This window comes from Saccostrea cucullata, unplaced genomic scaffold (genome assembly GCF_032062105.1).
Source record: "Saccostrea cucullata isolate Sc308-1 unplaced genomic scaffold, CSIRO_AGI_Scuc_v1 ctg94, whole genome shotgun sequence".
NCBI classification, from domain to species: domain Eukaryota; kingdom Metazoa; phylum Mollusca; class Bivalvia; order Ostreida; family Ostreidae; genus Saccostrea; species Saccostrea cuccullata.
Genome location: NW_026928365.1, coordinates 284,369 through 307,155, shown reverse-complemented (window position 1 = coordinate 307,155; position 22,787 = coordinate 284,369). Strand labels below are relative to the sequence as shown.

Genomic DNA, 22,787 nt, shown 5'->3' with positions numbered 1-22,787 from the left:
ACCAGTTATAGGTAAGTGTGTTTTATTATGTCTAGCAAATATTCTATACGAAAGCAAAAGTGAAAGTAGTGTAGCCCTACCTGCGTAATACACATTCCTTCGATTGATATTGTAATTTCTCGTTTGGTGTCACAAATTAAAGATTAGTTTCATAATATAAGGTCACAATCCAGAAGAAGAAACACATATAACATTTGTTTTCAAAAAGGATCGTCAAAAATGAAAACAAGATAGCGCCCTCTGACGGTTACAAACGCTTACGTGAATCTTTACCAGACTCTCTGCTGGTCGGAGTTAACGGAGACAGCCGAGCGTCTGGTTGAACGAGACTATGATTTTTTGTAATTTTTTTGTAAGCCGGGCTGAAGACCAGTTTATTTCTCGCTTGGCTGGAACGCAGAAAAAAATCTTTTAATTTTTTTCTAAAGACAAAAAAAGATCCAAGAATGAAAGTTTTCTATGTATATTGTGTATTGGATAATTAATTGGAATTTAATTAGAATATAGAAAAAAAATCATTTGATTGAATAATTTCCACAAATGACCCAGTATACATTATTTACTGCAAATAATTGAGGTCTTTCAAACGCTTTAATGGAAAGGAATAAAGGCTTACATCTGACATAAATTGAAGCGTTAAATTGACATTGAGCTACTCCACGTCAAATTTGTTTTCTGTACATCTGTTCTTCAGAGACCGGTGTTTACATCATGGATGGAGGAATTTTGGTAATTAAGGTAGCATCAGGGGGTGATTTTTAAAAACAGTATTTTTTCAGATTTTTTCCTCACATTCCTCTCAATTTGAGCATGCTGATTTCAAAATTGACAACCATTTCATTGTATCTCTTTCCATTGCATCACAATTAACTGGCAAACATGGGTACCCCCCACGCAATTTCAATTGGCTAATTTTCTGACTTTTAAAAATATCTGACCTCACATTATACTGAAGAAACTTTATCAAATAAAAGATAACTCCATGTCTATTTAACCTTTTTTGGGTGTGTTTAATCTAAATATGAACTTAATTTATTGAAAATGAGAATTTTTATAGCCTTTAAATACTAATAAACACACCTACCCTCTTTCACCTTACTGTCCTACAAAACAGAGTACGCTTGTAAGATAGAGTACTTTAGAGTACGCTAGTAAAATTTTATAATTAGATGCAGTAAAACTGCTTTTTGTATGTTTTTCAACATTGGTTTAACATATTAAACATATATTTAAATAAAATGTGTATGTGTTCCTTATTTTAGAAGTTATTTTAATTTTTGATTTCAAGTTACGGTTTACATTGGTTTATCTTATGGTTTGATCCTGATCTTGATCTAATCAAACTTCAAATGTTTCATTGTTAATGTGAAAAATATTAAAGTTTATGTAATGCAATTAATTTAATTTTTGATAAACAAGATTTAGTTGAAATTAATAAGTCTGAAACAAAATAGTAAATAAGATTGGGGTGTTAATAACTATCATCTGTTCATTGCATTGAATCATGAATGTTGCTTTCTTGTCCAAATATTGCTAAATAAACAAATATTTGGGACAAATGTTGAAATATATTTTAATATACTGTTAAATCAAATTGTATATACATAAATAGTCTAATTATATTAAAATACACAACTTTTCTTCAGTACTCTGAAGTACTCTATCGTACACTGTCTACCATATATGGAAAGTTACATTATATTCTTGTATTAAAGTCTACACAGTTTCATTATGTTTATGTTCACAATCCCTGACATTGATGAAAAGGTTTATGAAATTGTGGTTTATAAAACTGTGTTTTTATCAAATTTAACACTATATAAAATCTACATTTATTATACTTCTTTTAGAACCACTGTCCTCTCTTTATACATCTCCTCTATCCTCTATTTACAAAACAATTAAAATTTGAAAAAGAATAAAAAGAAATGATTAAAAGGTATTGAAAGAATAATTATTATTCTCAAGTGTAGAAGAAAATGTTTTCTTTATCTTGTTAAAATGATATCCATATTTATTGGAATGTCTCAACTTTAGTATGAGGGCTTGTGCTAAATTTGAAATAAAATTTTTAAAAAATCACAATGAAAAATAGTAAAGGACTTTCACTAGTTTCAGGAGTTGGCTGATTTTTCTCAATAAATTCCTAAAAAAGAATTTTAAAAAGTGGTCTGCAATTACAGTTTACTTGACATTTCAATTTAAAATATTTTGCATATGCATTAGATTTATTCTACTTTAACTTTAGCATTTAACATGTTTAAATTAATCAAATTATATTTATAATTTATCAATTTGCAGAGCATATAGCAATTTATTATGACAAAGGTGTAAGCTACACATAACTGACTTTAGTGTCTTGAAGTTCTTCCTGTGATTCAACTTTCAAAATAAATTGACAAAGACATATCGTTCTGCAACTTTGCAAGTGCAAGAGTTTTGAGATACACAGAATTGTCGGTCTTTACAGTTTGCAAGATAATGTCATTAAACTTTAAAGGAGAGAATGACATATTTTCATGTGTTTATAAATCAAATATATATTTTTCGAGGATAAAAACAGGAAAACTTACTGAACAAGAAAAATCGGCGATTAAATGCCTTGTTTATTGTCCTCGGATTTAAAAACATTAGAGTTATCGTTCTTGTTCGTTTGACCCTACCGGATTGAACATCGATTTTACATTATTATCCGAGCAAATACTTATTATCTTCGTATTGTTTTAAGCTTAAAAAAGATCAAATTACTCAAAAATGACCGTAAAATCTGCGTATATTGCCGATTTCTAGTCTTCCCACCTATTTTCTCACTTTAAATATCGATAAATTGCCATTTTCTTACCATGTGCTTTCTATAAATATCATATACGTCAAATTAGAACTCCTGACTTTAGTTTCGCACCATTACTTTCGTATTTTAGCCTCAGGTTTTATCATACAAGACCGGGAAAAATCCTAGGCGCAACGAGGTCAACTTTTCGTGATTGCGGGAAAACTTACCGCCAGCGCCACCTAGCGGCGGCGCCCATTGCTAATTAAGGGAGTGAACGATTTTTTAAACATTAAATTATGATATTCGTTTGTAAAATAATCGAATGAAATCGTAATAATGACCGAACTGTACCCCTTTATCGGTAGATCATTCTCCCCACAACAGGTCCTGTCCAAAGACTATTTCTACCTATGTAGCTACTTATAGCTACGTAAGTATTTAAACCTACTTCAGGTAGCCATTTTTACCTACTTTTTTCTTTATTTGCGTTTTGTGGCTAAACGCATGAATGGCGCAATATGATTAGCACCAAATGCAAGTAAAACAAAAAGTAGGTAAAAATGGCTACCTGAAGTAGGTTTAAATACTTACGTAGCTATAAGTAGCTACATAGGTAGAAATAGTCTTTGGACTGGACCTGAAAAAAATGATTACCTTTAACATATCAATTTTGCATAAAAACAATGCAGTTTCATTTTATAGTAGCTAGGGATAAAATTTAAGTCTTTAATTACAAACCTGTATCAATTTTGAAGTAGTCGTGCAATCTTAGACAAACAATTTTTTGGAGTGGTTTTTAATGCCTTTTCTCACTAATTTTTAACCTCAAAAAAGATTTCAAATTAGCACGCTGAATTTTTTGTACAAGTGCAAAAGATGATAAAGAATAAGTTTGACATGTTTTAAAAATGCGCTGTTATTATTATTTAATTTTATTTTGAAGGACATGGCAAAGTAGGAAGAAATAGTTACATCAAGTACAGTGAGGTTGCCGATATCGAATCACTTAGTAAATTTGCTTTGATAGTTCGTACCTGAGTTCGAGTTAAATTCATAATACAACATTTTTTGGTGGTTCCATGTTTAACTTAAAACATCATATATTTTTTTCCCAACAACCACTGATTAAATAAAAATTATCGCTATACTTGTATGAATGATGTTTTCTCCTTTAGCGGATCATTTTCTCCATTACCGAATCACGTGACATACAGCTGATTATTTTTGTTCGGGACCGTGTAAATTTAAAAATACCCTTTTTAAGTAACGTTTCACGATGCCTTAAAATATTTAAACCAAAAAAAAAATAGAAAGGCTAAGAATTTTTGCAAAAACTACAACAATGAAATCATAGGGAAATCAAATGACTAGTTGATATAAGAGGACGTAAAAACTACATGTATATGTGATGAACTGCAAATTAAACAGAGAAATAATTTTTGATTCAACAATTGTACTCACTGAGCTACCACCCCCCTCCCCCTCCCCATAATTTTGCTGCTATTTAGAGTACTATAGAAAATATACCGCTAGATGTATGATTGTGCCCCCTCAAAAAAACCCGTCCGATGACCTTTTTTATGCTTGATTGTCAAGGAATTTTGGTAGTTGATAGTGCCCCCTCAACTGAAAATGTATGGCGCTGCACTCGTCCCCCCTCCCCCCCCCCCCCCCCCCCCAACTGAAATTGCTTCCTACGGGCCTGGCTTCAGAGATACCTAAGGCTGAAAGGAACTCAAAATGTCGAGACCCAACACCTAAATTTCCTCCAATGAGCAGAGACAACTTTACAAATGATGATGTTGGTATTCATTTGCTGGATTTCTCCATTCCAACATTCACAGTAGACTAAATATTCTGATTTATTAAATACTGGAGGTTGTCCTTTCACTTTATATGGGTCTACTTCAACTGTCCGTCCTCTCTATAGAAATTTAAACAAGACAGCTCATTCTCCTCTGCTGCTTTCATAGTGCTCTCTCTTCCTTTTACGTGAAGACAATGGCATATATTCCATATAGGCAAAAAGGCTGTAGTCTGCACATCATTTTCTCAATGTGCAAAAATCAAATGTTTACTAGAAAATGTTGAAAAAAAGGAGGGGGGGGGTATCATAAAACTCTGTTTATAATTTATTTAGCTTGATGTTGAATTAAAAAATTATTGTTAGCAATATGAATTTTACATTATACGAGCTTGATCTTGATCATGGCAAGATATAAATATTGATTATTTGAAATAATTATTTTTAATAGGAAAACTGCAAACGGAGTATTGTTGGAAATAATATGATTTAGTAGGAAAGTTTAATTTGCAAAGGGATGAATAAATAAAATTTCTAAATTTTAATTTTGTTTGGTAATCATGACGATTTTAATTTCGCCATCGTCGATGTCTTCACATTAGCTTACATGCACATATACCACCGGGAGACATTCTCATTTCCACATGCAGATGCACTTCTTAGTGATTTTGGCTGCTGATTTTGATTTTGTGTATTTTAACCACCTTTATTGTACGCTTTTTGGTAGACATCTTCTGGTTTTTTTTTTTTTTATTGTAACTGCTGTGCAAAACACCGCATACGAAAAATTATAATTTGGACAGGATCCCTGCATCTCATATTTCTTGAAACAGTGATTCGTTATTGGAAACTTAAATACCTCCAACTTTAAAGCGAATACTATTAATCTCTGATTTAGAAATTGTATGATGCTTTCAGTGCTTTTAGACACATAATTTTATTAAACATCTGCACCAACTTTGTTTCCCTAGAATGTACGATTCACATTGGAGCGCAACCGAAAAGTGAAAGTAGTCTGCTGCATGCACGCTTCTAGTCTGCATCATAAAAAAGCTTGTTCATGTTTATTTAAACAATAAAATGCTTTCTTTGTTTGTTGTTACTGGAATGAACGGAAGCAGCTGTTGCAGAAAAAATACATAACCCGCGTAAGCGGGTTATGTAAATTTTTTCTGCAATAGCTGCGACCGTTCATTCCAGTAATAACAAACAAAGAAAGACATTTTATTGTTTATATTTATATCTGTTTAAATAATCAATTAAAGTGGGATTAAAAAGATTAATTATTGTATTAATGATGCGAACATCTTTATACGTTTCATTGATGGAACAGCCACTGATTAAGAAATCTGTAAAGGCGACATGCCTACTGTCGTTTATGCAGTGATGAACGCAATGGGGTTTCTTTATTAAGAAATAAAGGAGAAAATATTCAGTGGATGTAAATATTTACAAATTAGGACTATTGAACGAGTTGAATTTAATAATTTCATGATAAATAATAAAAGCAAGAATAATTCAGCATGACAGGGTAGGTTAAGCTAAGTATTGGACATTGATAAGAAGACTAGACCTGATTAATGCAAAATAAATATTGTGTTGACAGTGCGACCATTAAGGCTAGCTTAGATAGAATGTTCTATCGTTAAAATGATAAATGTCCTACGGACCAGGTTTAACGATAGAATTCGTTCCATGTATTCAAAGTGTAGCAAAAGAAACCTGGGCGATAACTCGTACTCAGTGCATAAAATTTACTATGAACAATCCAGAGAGTACTAAATGCAAACATGGCATGTAAATTTGAAGCGAGAAAAAACGTTGAGAAAATCAGTTGAATTTTTGTCTTTATTTGGATTATATTTTAGGTTTAAAGGCACACGCAACCTCAAAAAGGTTTGTTATAATTAATTTTGAAGTTATTTCCAGTGCAAATCCCTTTGTCATTGTTTGTATTCTCCAAATTCGTTTCGGAGCTATTCTGCAATTTTTTGCTACATTGCGAGTATATGGGTGGTATTCTAACTGTGGTGAGGGCTTGTCCCGAGACACAGTTAGATTATTCTAACTAGGGCTAGCTCAGATACCTTTTCAGTGTACTGTTTAGACATTATATTTAGACCCATTTCCTCAAACCACACGTGGCATTTGGCTTGTGAAGACTTAGACAGCCTATGTAAGTGCAATACCAAACAGGAACCTGAACAGTGCTGAATTTAATAAACAATGTTTTAATTACTTTTTATCTGCAATATATTCATTAAACCAAGGCAAGTTTATTTTATGTTGAAATTTTGTTTCTATTCTTGCAAGAACATAGCTTTAAAAAGCAATGCATTGTGGATCCAAAGTTACTCCAAAATAAAAAATCATTTGGATCCATGTGCAGAGTCTGAATTTTCTCTTTGCCCAGGCATTGTTTAAGAGCTCACAGTAAAAAGCCGCGCTTTGCCCCCCAAGAGCAGTAAACTAATATTTTATTTAAACAATATCTAAGAATACATCCCAATGTAAGATTTTATACTTTATATGTTGTGCACGCATATATAATTTTTGCAAAGAATGTTTAATTGAGTTTTAGCAGCTGTTAGAGTGCATGTTTTAATGATTTAACAGTAAAAGTGAGTGCAGCGAGGCAGTGCAAAGTGTTGCTCCCTATGCGAGCTCTAATGACAACATCTTGACAAAGAGAAAATTCTGGCATGGTGCTGACATTGATCCAAATGAAAATTTTCCACAGTAACTTCTGGACCCACAATGCATTGATTCTTTAAGCTTTGTTCTCGTGAGAATAACAAAAGTTCAACAAAAAATTAACTTGTTTTGATTTAAATGGATATATTGCAGATAAATAGTAAATAAAACTTTCTTCATTTAAAGTCAGCACTGTTTAGGTTTCGGTTTGGTAATGCAACTTAAATTCGACATCATGATGTCAGAGTCTAGACTCACCAAATGTCACGTGCGGTTTGATGAGCCCTATCTAAAAACTGAACAAGTATCTGTGCTTGTCCTTACAGTCTCACTGTTAGCATATTAGTGTCTCTGCCTCTTTGTACATGCCTTAGACTCAAGGAACAGGTCGCCAACAGATATTATTAAAGTTCAAATTTGAATGTAATGCCTCCATACAATGTCCATAGTAAACCTTCAATGTCAGTTGTAATGATTGGAATCTAAATTCAGTATTGCAATTGGGATCAACAGGTTTTAGTTTTTCATGTTAGTATACTTCATTTAAAAAAATCTCAAGAAAATCACTTGTCCAATTGGACAAGTGTCCAGTAGTTTTCACATGTCCATAAAAAGTTTTCACTGTATTGGACAAGCAAACAAATAATGACCTGATTGGTATGCATGTAATGACAAAAAAGTGCAAGTATTCTATATAAATGTACATAGAATGAACACTAAGTCTTATGTAAGTTCTTAATGTCTTTATGTTGAGGTACATAATTTTGAGCAAGGTAAAACATATGACAGACAGAATCTATATGTGTTGAATGGTTTGAAGGTATCTTAATATCTGATATTTGTATTTCCAGTCTGTAAAGAAGAATTTTGATATTGATTTGTCTTCTTGTAGGAACCATCTTTGTATGCTGTTAAAGCCATTGCCATCTTAGATAATGATGGAAACAGACTGATTACTAAAGTAAGTGCTGGTTTGTAAACAATAATTATGTATGATAAATAGGTAGGATAAATAAGTAAAATACATGTAAGTTTTTCTTGGACTTTTCAGTACTATGATGACCAGTTTCCAACAGCCAAAGAACAGAAACAATTTGAAAAGAACCTGTTTGGAAAAACACACAAAGCCAACTGTAAGAAAATCAATACAGTTTATATAGAGCTATCACTGTGACAATAATCTACTCAACTTAATATATCTGAGGCCTGTTCAACAGAGCGAACGTTCGCGAGTGCTCGCCGAAATTCCGTATACCAGCAATGGAAATGTTCGTGAGCCCTCGCCTCGCTGTGTTGAACAGACCTCTGTATTTAAGCTAGTCATGCTGATCTACTTATAACACCTTTTTTGTTAACTGTAGGAAATATTACTATAATTATCAAATTATTATTTAAGGAAGAATTATTATAATTTCACAATGCTACATGGTATACAAAATTTCTTTCTTTTATGTTGGGATGGGGGATGGGGGGCTGTATTTATTAATATTTGGCCCAACATTAATTTTCATTCTACTTTTTCCAGCTGAAATCATCATGTTTGAGGGTCTTACATGTGTGTACAAAAGTAATGTGGATTTGTTCTTTTATGTTGTTGGCAGCTCACAAGAAAATGAGGTAAACTCTTACAATCTTTAAAAATAACTTAACAAAAATCATGCACTTAAAATAACTACTAGTATTCTTTTATCCTTAAGATCTTCAGTTCAGTTAGGTACCTTTAGATGTATTTTAAATGGTACTGATGTCAATCAAAGAGAAATCTTTTCCTTGCGTGATTAGTGATACATGTATATCTTCATAGTTATTGTTTTTCAGCTGATCTTAGCCAGTGTTTTGAATGGTTTATATGATGCCATTAACCAAATTCTCCGTAAAAATGTAGAAAAAAGGTCGCTCCTGGAAAATCTTGATGCCGCCTTTCTTGTAGTAGATGAAATCTGTGATGGAGGGTGAGTCCATGTGAGAATATACATGTAGCTACAGTAATACACAGTTAGAGTGAAAATACTTGTAATGAATTTATGTTTATAACAAAGTGAATTTCATTCCTTTTGGTTTTAAGATATTAAAAACTTAAAGTGTTTTATGGATAAATTTTATTAGTACAATTCTCAGTTAGCCTTGGAATTTCAGTAAGCTTGGCATTCTCGATGTTACATAATTAGCATCTGAAATTTACACAGCCTTCATTTACTGTTGAAAATATACATTGGATAGAAATTCGGCCATTGTCAACGAGTTTAGCAAATATCCAATAACAAGGTCTCGAGAATGGCAAAGAGGTAGGGCTTAAGTACCTGTAGTCTCATTGTTGTCAACAATAATTTAAAGATCTAGCCCCGGGATCATGAAACATCTTAAGCTTAAGTCAAAATACTTTATAATAAAATGTTGTAGAGGTCAAGCAGACCAAATTTAAAATATTTTTCAATATTGTTTCAGAGAGGTGTTGTTATCAGTAAATTTCTAAATAAATCCCTCAATCAATGAATATTTTATAGGCAATTGAAAATTTGACGTAAGGTGTAAGTCTGTTTCATGATCCCGGGGCCTGATATTATTAATTTCTTAACCAATGAGAATCTATTTGCCATTTGACAGAGGCTAATTACGTAATGCTGAGAATGCCACACCTTACTGAAAATCCAAGGTTAACTGAGAATTGTAGTATGCAAATCAAAATTGTTCATCATTGGCACTTCCCTCTAAGTGTTTTTTACTGGTATGGATCATTGCCAATATAGAAAGGTTAGAGAAACACTGATCCTACTAAAAGTAGATTGAGAATTCATAAATGATTTTATGATCTTCAAATACTTCTCTGGAAAAGTTTTTATAATTGTTCCTAGAAGTTTGCATAGTTCAAAAACAAGATGCAGAATTCCCAGAAAAAATGAAGATAAGTAATCATGGTAGTAATATATAATAAATAAAAGTTCTTTGCTAGATATTTGACTCGACATGTATTTCTGATAACTTGAAAATTTATTGCAAAATTATGCTACAGAATGATTTTGTGCTTTTTAGCTCACCTGAGCCAAAGGCTCAAGTGAGCTTTTCTGATCAAAATTTGTCCGTCGTCTGTCGGCGTCGGTGTCGTCGGCGTTGTCGTCGTCGTAAACTTTTCACATTTTCATCTTCTTCTCAAGAATCACTGGGCCAATTTCAACCAAACTTGGCACAAAGTATCCTTGGGTAAAGGGGATTCAATTTTGTTCAAATGAAGGGCCACGCCCTTTTCCAAGGGGAGATAATCATGAATTTGTTAAAAATTTATGGCATTTTTAAAAAATCTTATTCTCCAGAACCGCTGGGCCAGGAAAGATGAAACTCATGTGGAAGCATCCTCAAGATTCATTCATTGTTAAAAATCTTTAAAAATCTTCTTCTCCAGTATGAAACTCATATAAAATTCAAGTTTGTTCAAATTGACCCCCGGGGCAAGGATGCTTATTTTTACATAGGAATATATAGGAAAAATCTTTAAAAATCTTCTTCTCAATTCATGTGGAAGCATCCTCAGATAGTGTAGATTCAATTTGTTCAAATCATGACCCCCGGGGCAAGGGTGGGGCCAAAATGGCCGACCAAAGTTTTACATAGAAATATATAGGAAAAATCTTTAAAAATCTTTCTCCAGAACCACTGAGCCAGGAAAGATGAATATAAAAAAGGTTGTTTGTTCAAATCACTTATTTTTACATAGTATATAGGAAAAATCTTTTAAAATCTTCTTCTCCATATTGTGGAATCATCCTCAGAAGAGATTGAAGTTTTTCAATTAGGGTGGGGCCAAAATGGCCGACCCAAGTTTTACATAGCATAGGATTATTCTTCTCCAGAACAACTGGGCCAGGAAAGATGAAACTCATGTGGAATCATTTAGGTAGTGTAGATTCAAGTTTGTTCAACTTGGCCGACCTTTTTACATAGGAATATATAGGAAAAATCTTTTAAAATCTTCTTCTCCAGAACCACTGGGCCAGGAAAAATGAAACTCATGTGGAATCATCCTCAGGTAGTGTAGATTGAAGTTTTTCAAATCATGACCCCCGGCCCTGGTGATACTAGAGATATATAGGGAAACCTTTTAAAATCTTCTTTTCAAGTACTTCAAAGCTATGATAAATGGAATCATCCTCAGGTAGTGTAGATTCTAGTTAGTTTTTCAAGCCCGATGTGCTCAGGTGAGCGCTGTGGCCCCTGGGCCTCTTGTTATGAGAAGTTAATTAGATTTTAAGGCAATTATAATTACTTCTTGTTACTTATTAATGTATCAATATAAAAAATTGGTGTTCTTATTTTCCTCATATTGTAGAGGGCATGGTTGGCACTTATAGGAGTTACCTAACTTGGGAGACTTTTTCTATCTCAGCCCTATAGTTATGAAGACATTAATATGTAGATAGCATATATAAAAATATTGATATTTACTTATTTAACATATGGTTAATATAAATAATTTAAAACTGTCAGGAATCTTTTTTTTTTAAGTTAAAATGTAGAATTTACTAAAGAAAATAAGTTTCACTTATACTGATATTTGTTATAATTGTTTTGGAAAACTTGCGGATTTCTACCACAACTGCGGAAATAAGATTTTAATTCTAATGATGACAACTTGATATATTTTTCTTTTTAGAATTATCTTAGATTCTGATGCCTCTTCAATAGTGCAGAAAGTGTCAATCAGAAATGATGATGCTCCCCTCGGAGAACAAACTGTGGCCCAGGTAATTTAATCTATGTCATGTACTAAATGATTAATTGGTGCTTAATTCATTACAACAGAGAAAAATAATCTATCAGGCTGACCTTTAACCTGAATTTTGAAGTGATTGGAGAATTGGGTTGATGTATGATTGTGTTGTGATGAGGAACTAACCTTAGAACTAGGGAGATCATTAACACCTGTACATTACAGAAAAAATACATTCTTCTGAGAATCGTTATCTATAAACAAGATGTTAATGAAGCTAGGATGATTAATAAGGTCTGCAAGGTCATTCCAATAGTCATCCATGTGAAATGTTTGAAAATGAAGAGCACTGATATTGAATATTAATAAAGTTTAATAGCAAATCTGCCTGTATGTACATTTTTCATAAGACCATCCCCCCATTCCCTGGTTCAATTCAGATTTGATCTTTAATTACCCACTTAAAACATTTTTCACTAAGAACATTTAAAAGTACATGTACACATTATACAAAGCTTAATAAGAAAAGTAAGAAAAAAGTAAAGGTCAGATGACACGTTCCTCAATAATGTATAATTTTTCCCAAGAAATTGTCATTGAAGTCTAGGTACTTAAACAAGTTTCCTCACAAAAAATTAAGGTACCTTACCAGGCATTTCGACTAGATACCAAAGGTGTTATTTCTTATATATCCCATATGTGTAATCATCTGAATGGCTTATATCACAATTTTTGATGTGATTATATTTAAAAACATATTGGAAACAATGTTAAGAAATCAGAAAAGGATGACAGATATGCATATTTTTTATATAATACCAAGAAATACAAAATATATATTAGAGGAATGTGTCGTCAGACCTTTAGTGTGCATATTTTGCCGTGCCACTTTGGAAACCAGTTTTTGGACAGATTTACGTCGTTATTTATTTTTTGTTTGTTGAGGAAGGCTGTATGATGAAATTCCCAGCTGGCTTCCACAGGGGATGTAACAATTACCTTTTGTAATATTGAAATTTTGGCAAATCTTGTATTGTATTATTAATGAACTTTTGATATTAATATATTGGTCCTGTTATTTATAACTTCTTATGTAAATGAGTTGATATATATGGTAAATAGAAGTCAGGTTGTGTAATACATTTTCTACCACAATTATAATGGATGACAAGCCTATTTGGTATGGTTGGCAGTGCGTTATTTCATAAAGAATTACATATGGCTTTTCCATTGATAAATATGTAAAATACTCTAATTAGGATACCTTATTTGAAGACATTAATTAATGTTAATAGATTTTAAGTACAACTTCACTGAAATAATGAAAAAGGGTAGTTTTGTGATCAGGAAGTTAACAGAGTACAATGTTGGGAAATAGATTAAAGATTCTGACATTTGTTTGTTTATATGTAAATTATAAACACAGAGAGGTATAGATTTTTAAGGGGGTCAGGACAATACTTATTTATCAGTTCATACTGTTGGCATCTAAAAATAAACATATAAAAAGAATTTCTTCAGAGGGATGAAGTTTATGAGATTTTCAGCATTGGTTCAAAAATGAAATTAATTTAATTTTACAATTTCATCTTTAAATGTATCTACTGGTAATTAGCACTTTTAACAAATTTTCCATTTTTCCTTAAAAAAAAAAAAAGAAACAAACAATTAAAATAAAACATTTTAAAAAGTGTTTTTTGACAATTAAGATATAACTGAAGGGAGATGCTTTAAAGTTGATTAAATAAAAAAAAAAAAAAACACAGACGCGTTGTACAATGTTAACAAAAAATGAGAAAAGGTTTGGTAATAACAGTCCTATACTTATATGTTTCAGAGAAATGTTCTTCATTCAAAAAGGGGATTCAAGGTTTTCAAGAGAGATAAAATTAAATGGTTTAATCACTTCTCGGTGCTAGCTGGTAACCAGTCCTAGAACAATATTTCTTTATGCTTTTGAATGGAATTGTAGAATATCAAAGTATAGCAGTTTATAGCTCACCTGAGCTTTTCTGATCACCCATTGTCCATCCATCATCTGTAAAATTTTCACATTTTAAACTTCTTCTCAAGAACACTGGACCATTTTTTTACCGAAATTGGTACAAAGCATCTTTAGGTGAAAGGGTATAAAATTGTTAAAATTAAGGAAAAATCACTCTTCTAAGGGGAAATAATCAAAGACAAAATAGGGTGGGGTCATTAAAATATTTTATTCTCAAAACCAGAAAAGCTTAAAACTAATGTGGAAGCATCCTGGGGGAGTGTACATTCGAAATTGTTCAAATCTTAAACCTTGGGGATAGGGCAGGGCAACAATAGGGAATCCAGTTCTCACATTTAAATATATAAGACAAATCATAAAAAATCTTCTGGGCTAGGAAATCTGAAACTTTTGTTGTAGACATTCCTGGGATAGTTTAGAATCTAAATTGTTCAAATCATGACTCCCAGGGGTAGGGCAGGGTCACGACAGGATATCCAATTTTCACTGAATTTATACAAAATTAAAAAAAAAATCTTCTTCTCAAGAATCACTGGGCCAGAAAAGCTTAAACTTTTATGGAAGCATTTTGATGTAGTGTAGATTCTAAATTGTTCAAATTATGACACCTAGGAGTAGGAGGGGCCACAAGAGGAGTCCAAGTTTTACATTGAAAAGCTAAAACTTATGTGGAAGCATCCTGGTGTAGTTTAGATTCTAGATTGTTCAAATCATGACCCCCAGGGCTGGGGTGGGGCCACAATAGGGAATCCAATTTGTACACTGAAATATATTAGAAATATCTTTAAAAATCTTCTCAAAAACCACTGGGCCAGAAAAGCTGAAACTTATATGGAAACATCCTGGGGTAGAGTAGGTTTTAAATTGTTCAAATCAAGATACCCAGTAAGGTTTGCCAACAATAGGGATTACAAGGGGGAAATCAGGTGATCAGCAGGGCCAGTCACTCAGGTGAGCATTGTGACCCATTGCCCTCTTGTTAAAGAGCTCTACTCATTTTGAATATTTTCTCTTGTAAATTATTAGCAAATGTTGATTTCAGCAATAGGTAGATGCACAAAAGGCAGTTATTTCTTTAAGGTTATGAACTGCTTCTTGGACACTTGTGTTGTATTTTATTCATATGTAACACATCATCACTTTATTTATTTGCTTGAATCTGTAAAAAAAATAATTATTTATTTGTAGCTAATATACTATTATAATTAAAGTTGGAAAAAAGTCAGAACTTGCAACAAAATCTTGAATCTTGTACCTTAAAATTTTATTTTTGTAAAGTGAGAATTCATCTTAAATTATGTCTAATTAACCAAGTTTCTCATTATGTAACAATCTAGTCTTGTATAATTTGTAGTGTAATTTTATAAACATTAATTTTTGTTTTTATGCCATAAGTGCTACTTTAGGAGCATTTCAAAGGAACACATTATTTAAGATACATGTGAATCACTTACAGTGAAGACAAATACTACTAGACATAGCAATTCTTTGAATAATTTGAGTCTTATTTAGATTTAATGATAAACACTTTGGAAAAAGAAATTTAAAACAAGATGTGTTTGTAAAACACTGATGCTCCTGTATGGCAACATAGTGAAGATTAAACTTTTCTTAAATGCAATTTAAATATGTTGGTACCCAAAGTAAGGCCTTCTCACAAGAAATAGAATAATTATTGTGAAATACAAAAGCCCTAGCACCACCTGTTCAAAAGTTATTGCCAAGGATAAGTTTTTGAAAGGTTGGTCAAACTTCAGGGTCAAGGTCAAAGGGTCAAAGTTGTTGGTATCTATGGAAATGTCTTGTCACAAGGATTACATATGTGAAGAAGGAAAGCCGTAAGGCCACAATAAAAATATTCCTAGATTCTCATCCCTGCCCACCCCCATGTTTTACCCCCTCCTTAATTTTTTTATTTCTGTTTTAAGTCCTCATCTTAAACCCCCCCCCCCCCCCCCGCCTCAATTTTTCAAAAAAATTGGATGAGAATCTAGGAATTTTTTTATTATGACCTAATCCTAACTGTTCAATGTTCAAAAGTAACATGGCCAAGGATAAAGTTTTTAAAAAGTAGGTTAAACTTTAAGGTCAAGGTCAAAGGGTCAAAGTTCTTGGTGTTTATTAAAAGGTCTGGTTACAGTGATTGAATATGTGAAATATGAAAGCCCTAGCCTTAACCCTTCAAAAGTTATGGTCAAGGTTTGTTTTTAAAAAGTAGGTCAAATTCCAAGGTGAGGGTGAAAAGGTCAGAGTTGTTAGTATCCAATTAAACGTCTTCTCACAAGGATTACATATGTGAAGTATGAAAGCCCTAGGCTTTACCATTCAAAAGTTGAGGCTGAGGTTAAAATTTTTTGAATTATACAAATCTGCAAGGTCAAGGTCAAAAGGTCAAAGTTGTTGGTACCCAATGAAAGGTCTTGTCACGAAGAATACATATGTCAAGTACAGTGTATGAAAGTCATATTATCTACCATTCAAAAGTTATGGCTAAAGTAAAAGTTTAGAATTTTTTTGATAAAAGTGGGTCAAACTCCAAGGTCAAAGGTAAAATTTGGTGGTACTCAAAGAAAGGTCTTGTCACATGGAATACACATATGAAATATGAAAGTCATAGCTCCACTAAATCAAAAGTTATTGGCAAGGTGAATGTTTTTGCAAACAGATAGACAGACAGAAAGACGGAGAGACACAACAAAAGCTATACCCCCCCCCTGAATCTTCAATTACAGGGGCATAAAAAGAAACACAATTCTACCTGGCCCAGAAACACCTTCAACCTTAGACTATTATACATATACTTATGATACTTATAAAAAATCATCTCTCTTAGAATCACAAAACCCCAACATTTTCTTTCTTACTTTTTGTTTGACTTTAATTTTTGGTGGAGGTAAATTAATATCTTCTGTAGACTTAGAAGTCTAACTTTGAATGTTTTTATTCTCTGCCATAGCAGATAAACAAAAAACTAGAGGTGAGTGCTGGGATTATGGTGGTGGTATTCATTCCTTAGCTGGGGGAACAGAATGCTCTATCTCATGTAGCAATTTACTGGTGGTATATAGTAGGGCCCCACTGAATGATAAAACAAAATCCACATCCTCCATTTTATTAAAATCATATGTAAAAGCCACAGTGTTTAAATGATAGGGACTATGGTACATGTACATTATTTATGGAAATAGATATTAAATATACAGGAATTTATGGAAATGAAATAGCTAAAATTCACTGGGATTAGGGTATATAAAATTTTATTGGTTTGAAAAGAGAGCTACGGCACACAAGTATCCATGATTTTTTATGAATAATCCCCAACTAAATACTCAGATATTTTACTCCTAAACCATTGAATGGTCTCATGGACATTATTCATAAGCTCCAAAATTTCTCTTTGCATCTTTTGGAAAATTAAATGTTTTATAGTTTATGTGATCCCTGATGTTCATGATATACATGTAATAACAGTAACTCCCCTGAACACAACATTAATGAAGTATTTTCTATTTCATCCTCTGCACAATATTTTACTTTAAAATGTACATAGAGGTAATGCACCTGTCATTGTCCCTAGAAAAATAAGCTTAAAGGCATTGGTTGCTATGAAATCTAGGGTGTGGACTAATATCCTCTAAAGTCACAAAAACCTGAATTTTAGGCCATGTCCAGTATAGTCCAGCCAAAGTGTTCATGTAATTCTGTTCATGCAGTCAAGTCTCTTTGCTTGGAAACCAAATTGCATAGGCTTGTCAAAATATAAATATATTGGCTCAGTTTATGATATGATTGATGATCAATATCTGTATGAATGTGTAGATCCTTAGAAAATTGTTCTAGTGACTGAGAGTTACCATTGCATGCACTGGAGCTACTTTTCTAAGTAGCTAGTCCTGAATGGGCAGGCAATTGTAAAAGAATGGTTCTAATATCAATAAAATCTACCACAAGCCTACCATCTACAGAAAAGTTAATTTCTACATCAGAACATTAATTATACACTGTATATCTTGCCCACATGGAGAAGATATTTTAAAATAATCCTCCTTGAATCATTTAAATAAAAACTTATTGATAAATTGCCATAGTAAGAAACTGGTTAAACTGTGCATTTCAATGAATCAGGAAACTGAATGTTTTGGTGTTTTGCAGCTAATCAGATTCATTAACTAAATATTAGGAAGTTACTTGCTAAATGAATTGTTAGGTAAAGGTTAATGTCCGATATTGAGTGAATTAATTATACTTATCAGTGGTAAGAATTTCCAGGAATGAATCATTGTGTCTTCTTCATGATTTGCCCAGTATTTTGAACCAAAGACTATGGCTCATCCCAAAGATAATGGCCTAAAAATTCTACATACACAACGGTCCGTTTTAATAATAATATTTATTTAAAAAGTTGATTTTTTGTGGTAATTTGTGAAGTCATTTTGTTATGAAGCCAGGACAAATAATAATGATTCTGTGTTTGGGATATGAGATCATAATACCACACGACCAAGGCCAGAGGAAACCCTAGCTTTAAAAAATCATATAATCTAACAAAAAATCTTAATGATCACAACTTAATTTCTAATTTAGAACACTTAAATAATAAATCTCTCACAGAGCCCTACTGACTTTTAGTATGATTTCTCCTCATAAGAGGAACAAATTAGACGGGGAGCTGGAAGACTGACACAGTGAGGGAACTTTTTAGAATTTGTCACCAGTCACTAGAATCTGTCTGTGGGGTTCAGTTTCTGTCAGCAGTTTATGTAGTATCTAATCAGTCTTACTCTAATATGTAAATAAAAGACTTGTATTCCACCGCAGATAATTAATGACCCAGTTTGAAGACAGGAAATTACACTTAAAAATTTACACCACACAAGCGACCTCCTTAGTGTAATTAAGGGAGAAAATCTCATTTATTTTGCTTAATGACTAATTTATGATACAACTCGTTAAGAATTTATAATTATTTATATTGTTATAAAACAAAAAAATTATAATTTCAGCCTCATGGAACAGAATCACACTTTCTTATTAATAGATAAAATGATGCAGCTTTATTAGTATGTATAGCTAATTAATTAAAAGTAGACAGATGTCGACTTACTAATACCCTATTTTTTTCATGACCATTAAAGTGAGTTTAAAAAGACCTCCCTCATAATCTGATTTAATTTGATTAAAATTACTGTAAACCAACTTTTATTCGCGTGCGAGAAATTTTCGCGAAGTTCGCGAGAGCCTCGTCATCGCGAATATTTCTCGCCGCGAACCGGTCATTATAGTCTATGTGTCTATTAACAAGAGAACCTAAATAGGCTTATCGCGAAATCGTCGCAAACTAGTTTACCTCCGGTAAATCGCGAATAAAAGTTGGTTTACAGTATTAATATTGTTATAAATGTGTTGATAAAGAAACCAGTACAAATAATTAGTAATTAGAAATAGTTAGTTTCTTGCACAATCATTTTATTTGTGCAAAAGTGACTTGCGGTCTGAAATGTATTAGATTAATCTATTTATTAAAGTTTTGTGAGGATATACAGTATTTGGTTTCTTCCTAATGTGACTTGACTTGTTCATTATCTCATCTTTCTCTTCAGTGAAGAAGGTGGACATTAATTTGAATTGAGCTTTTGCAATGAAATTTTATATCACTATTCCCTATGTCCCAAGGAAGAGCCCTATTGACTTAGAGGTCAAAAGGTCAAGGTCAGAAATTCATGTATTACTAAAAGTGTTTTTGGATTATAAATACAGTTTTTAGCCTCTGCAATGAAATTTTATATCATAACTCCTAATGGCTGAAGAAAGATGCACTATTTATTTTGAGGTTAAATGGTCAAAATCAAAAACTCTTATCTATGTATGGATTCCTGGTGATAATTTCAGTCTTTTATTTTTGGAGGTTTTGCATATCTTGCAGATATCAGTTAATTTTTTTTGGGCTAAAAAACATCAAAATACAGGATAAGAAATTCAACCACTGCATGCACAGTATTCAAATTATTTGTTCCATTTTGCAATGAAAGTTTAGTCACAGGTTTCTTTTACTAAAAAGAGTCCTATTGACCAAAAGCTGTGAAGTCAAGACTGGTCTTTGTTTTCTATCTCTAACTGCATTTCTTTAGTTCATCCACCCAAATTTCTTTTTTTTTCCATTAAGCAGAAGAAACAATTACCCTGTATTAGGTGGTTGTGTTTTTGATTTGATCTAGGTTAAATCCCTCTTTAATTCATATGAAGTTGAAAAACTTTGAATTTCAGAGAACCTGTTCTTTATTTTTAGTCCAGTAAAAATGAAATGTTTATAATAAAGTCCATTTAAAGTAGTATTTCCATTATTTAGTTCTGTAATAGTGAAATACTGACTAGCTCACTTATTCTATTGGAAATGACTGAATTAATTTTGGTCATTTGAGGTCATGCATCCAATACTTGGTCATTTGAGGTAACATGACCATTTCTATTTTCATCCATTTATGGGAAATGTGTGTTCTTTGATCCTCATGGTACAGTCTGTTTTTTAGAAGAGTTGACTTATTATGGGTTAATTGTTTCATCCAGATTATTGTCCTTTGCTTGATCTTTTTAGGTTGCCTAATCTTTCTTCCTTCTATTTGAGGCAACATGTCCTTTTATACTTTCACTTGGAATGGTATTGTCATCAGAATGACAGTCACTGCAGAAATGTTCCTGCAAAACTTGCCAAATGCTTGGGACTTGATGGTATTAACAAGGAGTTCCTCTTCTCCTTGTGTTATTCATTTCGTTTTTCAGTTGATCACGGTGGTCTTACATTGTGCTCGTTGTGCTTCATGGTTATTGTTTTATAAAGATATTTAGCATGCAAACTAAAGACTATTTTGACACATATAGGAATTGAACTTTTAATCAAGGTGAATATATGTTAATTTGATTAATGTCAAAACTGTTCAGAGCACGGTATAAGATGTCAGTTATTTTACATTAAATATGACAAGGCCATGGAATAAACTATTGCCGTGCATTCATAACTAGGTGCCTGTTGATGAACCTCTGACAAATTCCATCACTCTGATTTTAGAAATCCTTAAGTTTTTTTAATGGAATTAGTTATTCATGCCTAGGGAATTTCTGAGAAAAAAAATCTGATTAATTATCATCTATCAAAAAATCATGGATTGATTATTTTGTGTGCACTTTTGAATTTAAAAAAAGGAAAAGCAAATGAGAGTGCATCTCTTTACAGATTTGTTGTCTGTATAAGTACAGGGCAGTGTTAATGCTGCTACTTTTTGTTCATTTACAAGCTTTCTAGAGGTACCATGCAAAGGGTTTTTTTTATCCATCCAGAACAATTTGCATGCATGTGTAGATGGTCATTGTATGTTTAACACCTGTTCTCGATTTTATGATTCAGCAATAACACTTTATCTTATATTTTATATCATAGATATTTTCATGTTATATCATATACATGTACTTATTGAATGAATTATTCTATAACTGTATATCTTGTGTTTGGAAGAAATTTGCAAGATATATCTTTTGCTGCAAATTTTATGCATTACTTATCCATTTTATTAACCTGTGAAGTGTATGATGAACTTGTTCTACATACATATACTGGTACTTTATGAATTTTATTGAGTGTCTGTTTTATTTTAGGTCTTACAGAGTGCAAAAGAGCAGATCAAATGGTCATTACTAAAGTGAGACAAGACGAACAAGTCATCAAGTGACCAATCATTCAACATTTTTTTTAAAACATTATGTGGGAAGGTTAGCTAAAATGAAATTGGAATGAAATGAATATCTTCATTTACTGTCTTGAACATTAACATTTATGTATTATTGTAGAAGGAGGGAGAAAATGTAAAATTACATCATCAGTCTGAAAACAAAATATTTTAAGAACCATAATTGAAGAACATGGATAGACATTTGAATTAAACTTAATTGCATTATAAAAGCATCTTGCAAGCTGCACAATTTAAAGAAATAACCAGGTAAAAGGCCAGGATTTGTGGCTATATAAATAATGATATGTAAATCATGAGATAAAAACACATTTTCTACTTTACATTTTAATTGCATTTTGAATGTTAGGTGATTTATAGAATTGTGTGTAATTATGAGAACATACTGTAATATTGAGAGAAAGGCTTGTGTGAGAGAAAGAGTGGACAGATATTTATGGAATATTTGTTATTAAAGAATCTGATGAAAACAGTATAAAAAAAAACAAGTTCTGTTGTGTTCATTAAATATAAGGAAAATCACAAATTGTACTCTGTTCATTGACTTAGGAATTTATTTTTAAATGTTCAGTATTTAAAATTTGCTATCAACATCTATTGTAGCTATATATACGTGTACTTGTTATTATTATACAATGCATTAAGGCTGACTTAAAAGGGAATGTGTCAATAGGTACTGGTGACAAACGAATTGTGTTTCGAATAGAAATGCACTTTTCAAATGTTTTACACAGAATGTATGCATGATTTAAAATTTCAGACTTAAAGAAGTTTGACACTAAACGTTGATCAAGTAGGTGGATTGAAAAGTACATTAAAAAGAATTACTTTTAAGTCTTTTCAGCTTTTTATTTATAGTGGGCATTATTTGAAAAAAGTAAATTTTAGAAACATTTTATGATAAGTAATTTCATTTTTTTTTTAATATGATGACAAACCTGTTCTACCAGACCTAGTTGTGACTTAGTATTGTGAAGTTTTTAAACATAGGTTTTAAAAAATATTCACAAATAATGTGTTCTATTTTCATAAATAATTTTTCATTTAAAACATTTAAAAAGTCTATCCAG

At 32.0% G+C, this 22,787-nt stretch overlaps 1 protein-coding gene across 1 annotated transcript; it reads left to right on the top strand.

Annotated features, from left to right (window-relative positions):
- Positions 1-603: 603 nt before the first annotated feature.
- On the top strand, positions 604-22,549 carry LOC134277338 (coatomer subunit zeta-1-like). Its single transcript, XM_062759678.1, has 7 exons — positions 604-729; positions 8,164-8,232; positions 8,323-8,404; positions 8,797-8,888; positions 9,090-9,223; positions 11,917-12,007; positions 21,626-22,549. The coding sequence occupies exons 1-7, from the start codon at positions 712-714 to the stop codon at positions 21,671-21,673; spliced, it is 534 nt and encodes a 177-aa protein (XP_062615662.1). The 5' UTR covers positions 604-711; the 3' UTR covers positions 21,674-22,549.
- Positions 22,550-22,787: the final 238 nt, after the last annotated feature.

Bases quoted from the DNA above. Each gene is read 5' to 3' on its own strand.
- LOC134277338 (XM_062759678.1), top strand. The intron at 8,889-9,089 runs GTAAACTCTTAC...ATTGTTTTTCAG, and splicing joins GCAGCTCACAAGAAAATGAG to CTGATCTTAGCCAGTGTTTT. The intron at 9,224-11,916 runs GTGAGTCCATGT...TTTTCTTTTTAG, and splicing joins GATGAAATCTGTGATGGAGG to AATTATCTTAGATTCTGATG.